The sequence below is a fragment of the Piliocolobus tephrosceles genome, chromosome Y, assembly GCF_002776525.5.
Source record: "Piliocolobus tephrosceles isolate RC106 chromosome Y, ASM277652v3, whole genome shotgun sequence".
Classification (NCBI taxonomy): domain Eukaryota; kingdom Metazoa; phylum Chordata; class Mammalia; order Primates; family Cercopithecidae; genus Piliocolobus; species Piliocolobus tephrosceles.
In genome coordinates, this window is record NC_045456.1 from 10,000,577 (window position 1) to 10,011,166 (window position 10,590).

Here is a 10,590-nt window from a genome sequence, read left to right on the forward strand (position 1 = left end):
AGTTCCAGAAAGTATACTTCTCTTCACTCAAGGAAAGGTAGCTGGGCCCATATAGGGGAGAGTGTTATTTGCAATGTTACGGATTTGTGAGAGGTCACCATTCCTATCAAGTCTTTCTGTTGTCCCCTCATCTAATGAATTCTAGAAAGTGAAGAATCTATGTTGGGAAGTGATTCGCCATAGGTCTGCCCATCTTACACACATAAGCCCTGGCAGCCTTTGTTCTGAGCTCTCTTTTCTTTTCTTTCTTTTCTTTTCTTTTCTTTTTTTTTTTTTTTTTTTTTTGTGAGACAGAGTCTCACTCTGTTGCCCAGGCTGGAGGTCAGTGGCGCGATCTCGGCTCACTGCAACCTCTGCCTCCCGGGTTCAAGCAATTCTCTGCCTCAGCCTCCTGAGTAGCTGGGATTACAGGTACCAACCACCACATCCGGCTAATTTTTTTGTACTTTTAGTACAGATGGGGTTTCACCATCTTGGCCAGGCTGGTCTTGAACTCCTGACCTTGTGATCCACCCAGCTTAGCCTCCCAAAATGCTGGGATTACAGGCGTGAGCCATTGTGACCGGCCTCTTTTCAAGGATGTTTGTATAGTGAACAGTCTCAGGGAATAGGGATAGCATCTTCCTTTTGGAGAGCAGACTTTGTTCCCAACTAAGATGATAAAGGTATTGTCTCCTTCCAGGACAAAGTTTGGGAAGCATTTGCTCTCAGCCCTCTTATTAGATTGGGGTTTTCCCAAACTCAGGGCTCAGCTGTGTCACAAGCTGACTGTGTATGCTGCACTCTGTGGCCCAGGCTGGAGTGCAGTGGCGTGATCTTGGCTCACTGCAACCTCCACCTCCTGGGTTCAAGTGATTCTCCTGCCTCACCCTCCTGAGTAGCTGAGATTACAGGTGTGCACCATTATGCCACGCTAATTTTAGTATTTTTAGTAGAGTCGGGGTTTGACCATGTTGGCCAGGCTGGTCTCGAACTCCTGACCTCAAGTTACCTGCCTGCCTCGGCCTCCCAAAGTGCTGTGATTACAGGCATGAGCCACTGCGCCCGGCCGAGCTGTGTTTTTTTACCAGTATCTGTGTTTTTTACCAGGACAGGACAACCTGCTACCTTGTAATTCAGATAAAACATCAGCCTTTTCACAGTTCTGACCTATGAAGACATTTCCAGGTAAAAAAATATTCCATAGCCAGCCCACAAGTATTCTGTGCTTTCAAGGAAAAAGGTGAGTACAAAAAAATTCAGGCTTCTGGCCTGGCGCGGTGGCTTATGCCTGTAATCCCAGCACTTTGGGAGGTCGAGGCAAGTGGATCACCTGAGGTCAGGAGTTTGAGACCAGCCTGACCAATATGGTGAAACCCCATCTCTACTAAAAATGCAAAAATTAGCTGGCCATCGTGGCGTGCACCTGTAGTCCCAGCTACTCAGCAGGCTGAGACAGAACTGCTTGAACCCGGGAGGTGGAGGTTGCAGTGAACTGAGATCGCGCCACTGTACTCCAGCCTGGGCAACAGAGCCAGAGCGAGACTCCATCTCAAAAAAAAAAAAAAAAAAAAAAAAAAAAAAGCAGGCTTTCTCAGGCTAGGCTGGAGGCCAGTGCTGTCTTAGGGAGGCATCAAGTCAGTGCCTGAGCAGTGGGGATACAGGGGTCATCCAAATCCCAGCTGCCATCTTGCAGAAGAGGTACAGTATACACCCTCCATGCTGGGTGGAAATTCCCTGAGGTCTGTAAGGGAGGGGCGGGACAGATATCCCCAGTCACAAGGAAGCTTTTCCCAGCCCCCAGAGCTGATGGTGAACATCTGAAGGACCCACAGAGGGGGCAGAGGCCTTACAGGTTGGGTCAGGAAAAGAGAATGTGAGGGAGAGCCAAGACTGGGCTTCAGAACACTGGTGGTGACTCAAGGATAAAAAGACATGATCACAAAAGCAGAAGTATAGGCAGCCAGTGGACCTGCCAAGATGCCCCATCTCACCATAATCAGCAAGGAGCCAGTGTCTGCCCCCAGTGAGGTTGACTACAATGGTTTGCTAATATGAACTGTGCACAGAGGGTGAGGGAATACTACTCTCACCCCACTGCTAGTGGGCCTGTGAATTGGTGGAACCACTTAGGAGGGGAACCCAGCAGTAATGATTACAATGAAAAAAAAAAAAAAAAAAAACCTGTGCATGTCCCATGGGAGAAATGTGGGCTGGGTTTCAATCAGCACCCTCAGCTTTCCCTTTGAAAATGGGAGAAAGAGAAGCTCTAGAGATGACATCTCCATGACAACAGTGAACATCTCCAGGCATGATGACATTATGTGCCTTGGGGTTTTACCTGGTTTGGGGTAGGCTTCCATGTTGTCATCCTCATTTGGGGAAATCTGAGGCGGAGAGAGGGTAGGTAACCTCCCCAGGGATTCTCACTACTTGGCTCTCAACCACTGTGCTCTGCTGTGTGGCAGGGGAGTGGAGGGAGGCCACTGTCTTGTTGGAGAGTTAAAGTGACCCTCCCATAGATCCTGTATCTTACAGATACTGAGCCTCAGCCCTGTAGCCTGCCCAGAATTGTGCTGCTGTGGTAGCAATGCCAGCTCTGGAACCATCGCTCCTGTCCTGGTCTTGGTTTGGAAGGCCTAGAGAAGGCCAGTGGGAAATTGATTCTCCCAATTGCTAGGGGATTACTAGGAGAACATTTTCCATACATCTGAAGGTTTAATGCTTCAAGATCCAAATGGTGGCCGGGTATAGTGGCTCATGCCTGTAATCCCACACTTTGGGAGGTTGAGGCAGGCAGATCACCTGAGGTCAGGAGTTCAAGACCAGCCTGGCCAACATAGTGAAAACCCATCTCTACTAAAAATACAAAAATTAGCTGGGTGTGGTGGCACATACCTGTAGTCCTAGCTACTCGGGAGGCTGAAGCACAAGAATTGCTTGAACCCGGGAGGTGAAGGTTGCAGTGAGCCCAGATTGCACCACTGCACTCCAGCCTGGGCAACAGAGTGAAACTCAGTCTCCAAAAAAAGAAAACCATATGGTTTTATTTTAAGCATTTGTGATGGTAATCTTTCTTAAAAATATATGGTCTATTTCCTTCTTTGTTTGTTTTTTAATGTTTTACTGTGGAGCATTTGAAACATACAAAAAAACAGACCAATTAGTATTCTGAGACCCCCATCACTCAGTTTCGTCAATTATCAACTCATGGCTTTTCTTGTTTCCTCTAGACCAGAGGTCAACAAACTACAGTGTTTGGCCTCAGTCTGGCCAGCTACAGGCTTTAAAATTAACTTTTTAAAGAATGCAGCCACTCCCATTCATTTATATATTGCCTATGGCTGCTTTTGTGCTACAGTGGCAGAGTTGAGTTGTGGTGACAGAGATGTCTGGCCCACAGAGCCTGAAATATTTACTATATGGCTCATTCCAGAAAAAATGCTTATCATCTTTTCTTCTAGATACCCTCATCAACTCCCTCCTTTCCCCCCATTGTTTTCCAAGCAAATCCCAGACCTCATGTAATTTCATTTAAGTAGTTCAGTGTGTTTCTCTAAAGGGAAGAATTCTTTCTTTAAAAAAAGCATAACCACAGTACCATTATCCCACCTAAAAATATTGCTTATTATTGTCAGATATCCTGCAAGTGCTCAAATTTCTACTTGTCTCCTTGTTTTCTTTTTTCTTTCTTTTTTTTTTTTTTGAGACAGAGTCTCGCTCTGTTGCCCAGGCTGGAGTGCAGTGGCCAGATCTCAGCTCACTGCAAGCTCCGCCTCCCGGGTTTACGCCATTCTCCTGCCTCAGCCTCCCGAGTAGCTGGGACTACAGGCGCCCGCCACCTCGCCCGGCTAGTTTTTTGTATTTTTTAGTAGAGACGGGGTTTCACCGTGTTAGCCAGGATGGTCTCGATCTCCTGACCTCATGATCCACCCGTCTCGGCCTCCCAAAGTGCTGGGATTACAGGCTTGAGCCACCGCACCCGGCCTCCTTGTTTTCTTAAACAGTGAATATTCAACGACTCTGTGCGGAGCTAGTGCTCAAGTGTTGTCTTCTTCGTTAGCTCTTAGAGATAATGGAGGGACATTTGAAGGTTTTTTATATGTGACAAAGTTCTGAGACCAGTCTTAAGGTTATAGCAACATGGCTCAGGGTTCTTTGTTCTAGGAGTGAGTTACCTAACTAAAGGTACAGCTCCTCTCCAGGGCCCCCCATTCTGGACAGTTTTGGATCATTTCCTTGATTAGGGTCAGCCTTCAGTCTGGAGAAGAGTGGAGGCAGTGTTTTGAGGAGGGAGTAGTAGCCCTTCTCCTTGGTCATGTGGCTGGACACAGCCACCCCTTTGTGAATTATTAGAAGAGAATCCTTACAGGCCAAGGACTACCCAGCCGGAGACAGGCAGGCCTTTTCTTCCAGTTTGCTTCATTTCCACAGAGGGAGTGAGTGACACAGCCTATAGAACAGGGAGAGGATGATGCCACACAGGTCACATCTGCTGACAGTTGCTTACCTCCTTGCCTTTAAGAACTCCAAACAGTGTCATTCAGTACCCCTCCTTGCTGTGATAAAGGCCCAAATGTGGTCTCAAAATCCTCAACTCAGAGCTTTAGTCAGAATGACATTCAGCCTTAGCAGGCAAAAATGGGGGTTCATGTCATCGTTATTTCAGTAGTTAATATTAACTTATGGGGCTGAAGGATGTGAGAACATGTTGTGGGAAGTCAGGGACCCTGAACGGAGGGACTGGCTGGAGCCATGGCAGAGGAACATAAATTGTGAAGATTTCATGGACATTTATCACTTCCCTAATAATACTCTTATAATTTCTTATGTCTGTCTTACTTTAATCTCTTAATCCTGTTATCTTCATAAGCTGAGGATGTACGTCACCTCAGGACCACTATTGTACAAATTGATTGTAAAACATGTGTGTTTGAACAATATGAAATCAGTGCACCTTGAAAAAGAACAGAATAACAGTGATTTTAGGGAACAAGGGAAGACAACCATAAGGTTTGACTGCCTGCGGAGTCAGGCAGAATAGAGCCATATTTTTCTTCTTGCAGAAAGCCTATAAATGGACGTGCAAGTAGGGAAGATATCACTGAATTCTTTTCCTAGCAAGGAATATTAATAATTAAGACCTTGGAAAAGGAAGGCATTCCTAGGGGGAGGTCTATAAACGGCCGCTCTGGGAGTGTCTGTCTTATGCGGTTGAGATATGGACTGAAATACACCCTGGTCTCCTGCAGTACCCTCAGGCTTATTAGGGTGGGGAAAAAATCCTGCCCTGGTAAATTTGAGGTCAGACCAGTTCTCTGCTCTCAAACCCTGTTTTCTGTTGTTTAAGATGTTTATCAAGACTATACATGCACAGCTGAACATAGACCCTCATCAGTAATTCTAATTTTGCCCTTTTCCTTGTGATCTTTGCTTTTGTCCTTGCCCTGTTTCCTTAGAAGCATGTGATCTTTGTTCTCCCTTTTGCCCTTTGAAGCATGTGATCTTTGTGACCTACTCCCTATTCATACACCCCCTCCCCTTTTGAAATCCTTAATAAAAACTTGCTGGTTTTGCGGCTCAGGTGGGCATCATGGTCCTACCGATATGTGATGTCACTCCCAGAGGCCCAGCTGTAAAATTCCTCTCTTTGTACTCTTTCTCTTTATTTCTCAGACTGGCCGACACTTAGGGAAAATAGAAAGAACCTACATTGACATATTGGGGGTGGGTTTCCCCAATAGAGACATCCTGGTGAATGTTACTTAGTGTGTACAAGCAAACAGCCAAACACTGCTCAGTGGTAAATAATTTGGGCAGAACTACAGGTTCATGGAAGGTTGAAGATCATGGTTTTGTTGAAGGCTCAGCATACACAGTTGTATAACTTTCTCTAACCGTACTTAGCAGCCTGGAGACACGATGGAGAAAAGAAGGCAGTTGGGTTGATTGGAGGCTCTTCCTGGTGGCAGTGGAAGACACACGAGCCTGGGACTTGAGGGACATTGACAAGAGTGTCTTTGAAGAGATGATGGGCCTCAGAGTCTATGCTATGTTTTATTAGAGAGGAAAGTCAAGCCAAGAGGAGGTCAAGAGATAGGAAGAAAATGGAGATATCAAGGGAATGGAGGTCTCAAAAAGGCCAAAGAGTAAGTGTAGGGTGAGTAGGATGAGGAGGAAGCCAGAGAGACCAGAGAGTAGGATGTTGGAGTTCAAGAGTTCAGAGGCAATGATCAAGTCCAAGGGTTGGCCATGGTGCAGTGACTGAGGAGGAGGTGATGGTAACTGGGATAGATGAGGTCAAAGGACTGTGAGGCTAGGATGTTGGATGGGTATTTGCATGGATATCGCCATGCTGGTCAGTGACAATGGCTAGCCAGTACAGAAGGCTGTAGAACTACTTAACTGCACCTCCAAGGAACAGTGGCTTTCACATTACAGAAATAAGAGGTGGTGAATAAGAGTGGAGTAAGGAGAATGCCACCCTCAACTTTAGACCCTGCCATGTGTGGATTGTGGGAAGATGAGTGGTTTTCATTTGATAAGGCTGAATGGGGAGAGGTGTCCCTGGGAGAAAGCCCAGTTTCAGCTAAGCTTGAGAAATGCAGGAAGAGACCTTTAAGCATGAATTAAGATGGAGGGGGATTTGTTTACCAGACAATGGAGTATGTGTGATGGGGGTAGAAATAGTGGGAAGAAGTGCCAAGTAGAGTGAGCCCATAACAGAGTGGGGATGAAAGAGGGGGAAATGATGGGTGAGAAGAGGGGGAGTTTGCATGTTGGGTGGTAGCCAGGGACAACAGATACGGAAGTCGTGGCTGAACTAGCTGACCTTAAGTTCTGCAAAAGAATCTAACTATGATTTAGTGCTGGTGCAGGCTAGAGCTGCCTCACACCATAGGCTATTGACTGGAATTCAAAACAATATGTTGGTATTTAAGGATCTAAGAAGTTAGTCCATAAGACTCTCCCAGGAGAGTGATCACTTGGGTCTGCATTGTGCTGTTTGAAATCCTAGATAGGCCAAGAGAGGGCTTTTCTCTTACTTAAGAAAATGTCCAGCAGTGACCAGTCTGGGACAGGGGTAGAGACTCCACAAAATCATCAGGGACCCAGGCTTCCTTCAGTTATGTACTTCACAAGGTGAGGGCCTTGCCCTCTTGATCACAAAGTGGTTCATGGAGCTCATGCCTTTACAGCCACATTGCAAGCAGGATGGAGGAAGGGAAATGCCAAAAGAGGGGTCTGCCAGCAGGAAGCCCCCTTTAATGATCCTTCCTGAAAGCCCCAAGAATGACTTCAGCTTCTATCTCAGGGGCCTCTTTATCTGTAAGAGAGGCTGGGAAATGCATTCTATTAGTTGATCACATTGCCTACCTCCCCCTGCTAAAAATCTATTTATATGTGGTCATATTGGTAGGGAAAAAGATGAGAATGGATATTGTGTAGGCAACCATGAGTCTCTGCTGCAGACTTTAGAGAAACATGAAACTTAACTGAGCTTTGTGCACTAATTTTCTATCCACATGTAGCAGAGTTCCCAGGTCTCCTTATTTCATTGCTGGTTTAACATTTCTTCCTTTAACCTAAATCACTGGGGCACTGTCTTTCCTTGTAAGTTCTCCCTTCTATTGTCCTTTCTTTTTTTTCCTTTTTGAGACAGGGTATCACGCTGTGGCCCAGGCTGGAGTGCACTGGTGTGATCACAGCTCACTACAGCCTCAGCCTCCCAGGCTCAGGTGATCCTCCCACTTTAGCCTCCTGAGTAGCTAGGACTACAGGTGCACACCACCATGCCCTGCTAATATGTTTAGTTTTGGTAGAGATGGGGTTTTGCCCTGTTGCCCAGGCTGGTCTCGAACTCCTGTGCTCCAGAGATCCACCTACCTCCTCCTCCCAAAGGGAGTTGCTGGGATTACAGGCGTGAGCCACCATACCCGGCCCCATTGTCCTTTCTTCTAAGCCACATTATGCTCTCAAATATCCTTTGGTCATGGAAGAGACAGGAGTTCTTCTTCAAGTTCTACCACAATATCAGAAATCACCTATATCAGTTAACTTTTGCTGTGTAGCAAACTATCCCAGAATTTAGTGGCTTAAAATAACTATTTTTATTATCTCTTAGGATTCTGTGGGCTGATTTGCCTTAGCTGGGCAGTTTTTCATCTGGTCTCGCCAGAAACACAATTTTTGTGGTTTCTGTAACTAGCAGTTATTGTAACAGATACAGTTACAGTCCTATATAGATTTTGTATGCCCAGATTCTCTCACACTAGGGAAAAACAGTGTGGTCCCCACCCCATCTTAAAAGGTTGTGTGTGTTGGTTGTATTAAAGAGAACATTGTTGAAGAAGAATTACTTAGGGTTTAAGTATTCAAAAACCTTCAAGAGTGGGGTTTTAATTTTATATTAAAATTAAATTTTAAAGATTAGTAAGTGGATCACCTCTCTTTTTTTCCTTCCGTGGTTCAGTGCCTTAATTGCTTTAGGTAAAAGAGAGCAAATATCTGGAGAACCTTCTGTTTGGAGGGTGTCTTAGACCTGTTTCTAACCCAGGATCTTAAACAGAATATAAAACCGTCTTTGAGGAATACACTCAGGATTCCTACACAAAGCTCTTCCTGAATTTGGAAAAAGAGAGTAAGAAAAAGAAGTCATCCATGATTCTTTGAGTCCTGCTACCTGCTCATTTCGTTTTAGGTAGTTCTCTGAGGCTTTGAGCTCAACAATATATGCTGGCTGGGAGTGGCGGCTCACTCATGTAATCCCAGCACTTTGGGAGGCTAAGATGGGAGGATCGCTTGAGGCCAGGAGTTCAAGACCAACCTGGGCAACGTAGCAAGACCTCATTTCTAAAAAATAAAAAACAAACAAAAACCCCAATATATGTGAATCTGCTTTGTAGTTATAAGGCCTAATAAAGCAGTCATATTTTCCCAAAATAGAAAGCACCTTTAAAGAATATGAAGTAATAGTGAAAAGAATAAAAAGTACATTTTTCAGAAAAGCAAATAATCATTTACATAAGTAAACACAGAATCAAAAACATACTTTCTTACTTAGACAAATTAAACCATGACACAAGATGATAATTTGGATATTATTATTACAAAGAATTTAAACATACAAGCTTGGCTATGAAAGATCCAGCTGGCCGGGCGCGGTGGCTCAAGCCTGTAATCCTAGCACTTTGGGAGGCTGAGACGGGCAGATCACAAGGTCAGGAGATCGAGACCACCCTGGCTAATACGGTGAAATCCCGTCTCTACTAAAGAATACAAAAAAAAAACTAGCCGGGCGATGAGGCGGGCACCTGTAGTCCCAGCTACTTGGGAGGCGGAGGCAGGAGAATGGCGTAAACCTGGGAGGTGGAGCTTGCAGTGAGCTGAGATCTGGCCACCGCACTCCAGCTAAGCCACTTAGGCAAAAATCTATCTGTGATGTCATAGTTTCCAAGAAGTATCATAAGAGTCAAAGAGTTAAACATTTCTCTGTGCTTTTATTTCTGTTTTCTAGAAATGTTGTAGAGAGAAGCTCATCAACTCACGTATACAAATCAGATATACTGGGGAGGGGAGATAAACTGACATTTCCATATTTTATAATATAATGTGGAAAGATTCAGAAATGAATGAGGAGATACAGTGATACTATATTTAAAGCAAATATTGGCATATCTTATACAAGAAAGGCATCTTACAATAATATTTCTGTTGGTACATTATAATTTTTCAGCTAGTAATTCTAAAATGCCAGAGGTCCTATGATTCAATACCAAAAAAACCAGGGAACTGACATACAAAGTCAAATATAAAGATAGTAACATTCAGTCATCCACAGATAAAAGGCTATCTGGACATAAGCCTGAAACAAGCAAGACGCCATCCACTGCGATTTCTCCGGTTTTGCCCTTGCCACGTTCTGCTTCAAAAACGATCTAATAATGAAGAGAGAATAAAAAAATTACTTCAAACTGTTCAAAACGATATTATAATCAAGCTATTTAATAACTATTAACTTGTGTCCCTATTGCATAGAAACCGGCTTCGACATTGATTATACAGTAATAGATTATTTTTTAGATGTCAGGTGTCTGCACTGAGAGAACTACATTTGGTGAAAACAAGGTCATAGCAAAGCCCACATGGATTCTGAAAAACCCCATAAAGCTGGGAAGAATAAGATTTAAAAGGAAATTTTGGAATTCCCATTTAAAAGAAAAACAAAACAAAAATTAAAAATGGTTTTCTTTACAAAAACCAAGTTAGAAGAAACTTAATATTCCCCTTGAACATCTAATAAAAAACTATATAGTCAAGGCCAGGCACTGTGGCTCACGCCTGTAATCCCAGCACTTTGGGAGGCCGAGGTGGGCAGATCACGAGGTCAGGAGATCGAGATCATCCTGGCTAACACACGGGGAAACCCCATCTCTACTAAAAATACAAACAAATTAGCTGGGCGTGGTGGCGGGCACCTGTAGTCCCAGGTGGCGGGAGCCTGTAGTCCCAGCTACTCAGGAGGCTGAGGCAGGAGAATGGCATGAACCCAGGAGGCAGAGCTTGCAGTGAGCCAAGATCGCGCCACTGCACTCCAGCCTGGGCGACAGA

The 10,590-nt window shown here is 44.7% G+C and overlaps 1 protein-coding gene across 1 annotated transcript in view; it reads right to left on the bottom strand.

The window, feature by feature from the left end:
* Positions 1-9,730: 9,730 nt before the first annotated feature.
* EGFL6 (EGF like domain multiple 6) overlaps positions 9,731-10,590 on the bottom strand; it is a 74,567-nt gene continuing 73,707 nt past the window's right edge. The window contains exon 11 of the mRNA XM_023199039.2: positions 9,731-9,917. Within this exon, the coding sequence (XP_023054807.1) occupies positions 9,807-9,917 (111 nt within the window). The 3' untranslated portion in view covers positions 9,731-9,806. The remainder of the gene's footprint in view (positions 9,918-10,590) is intronic.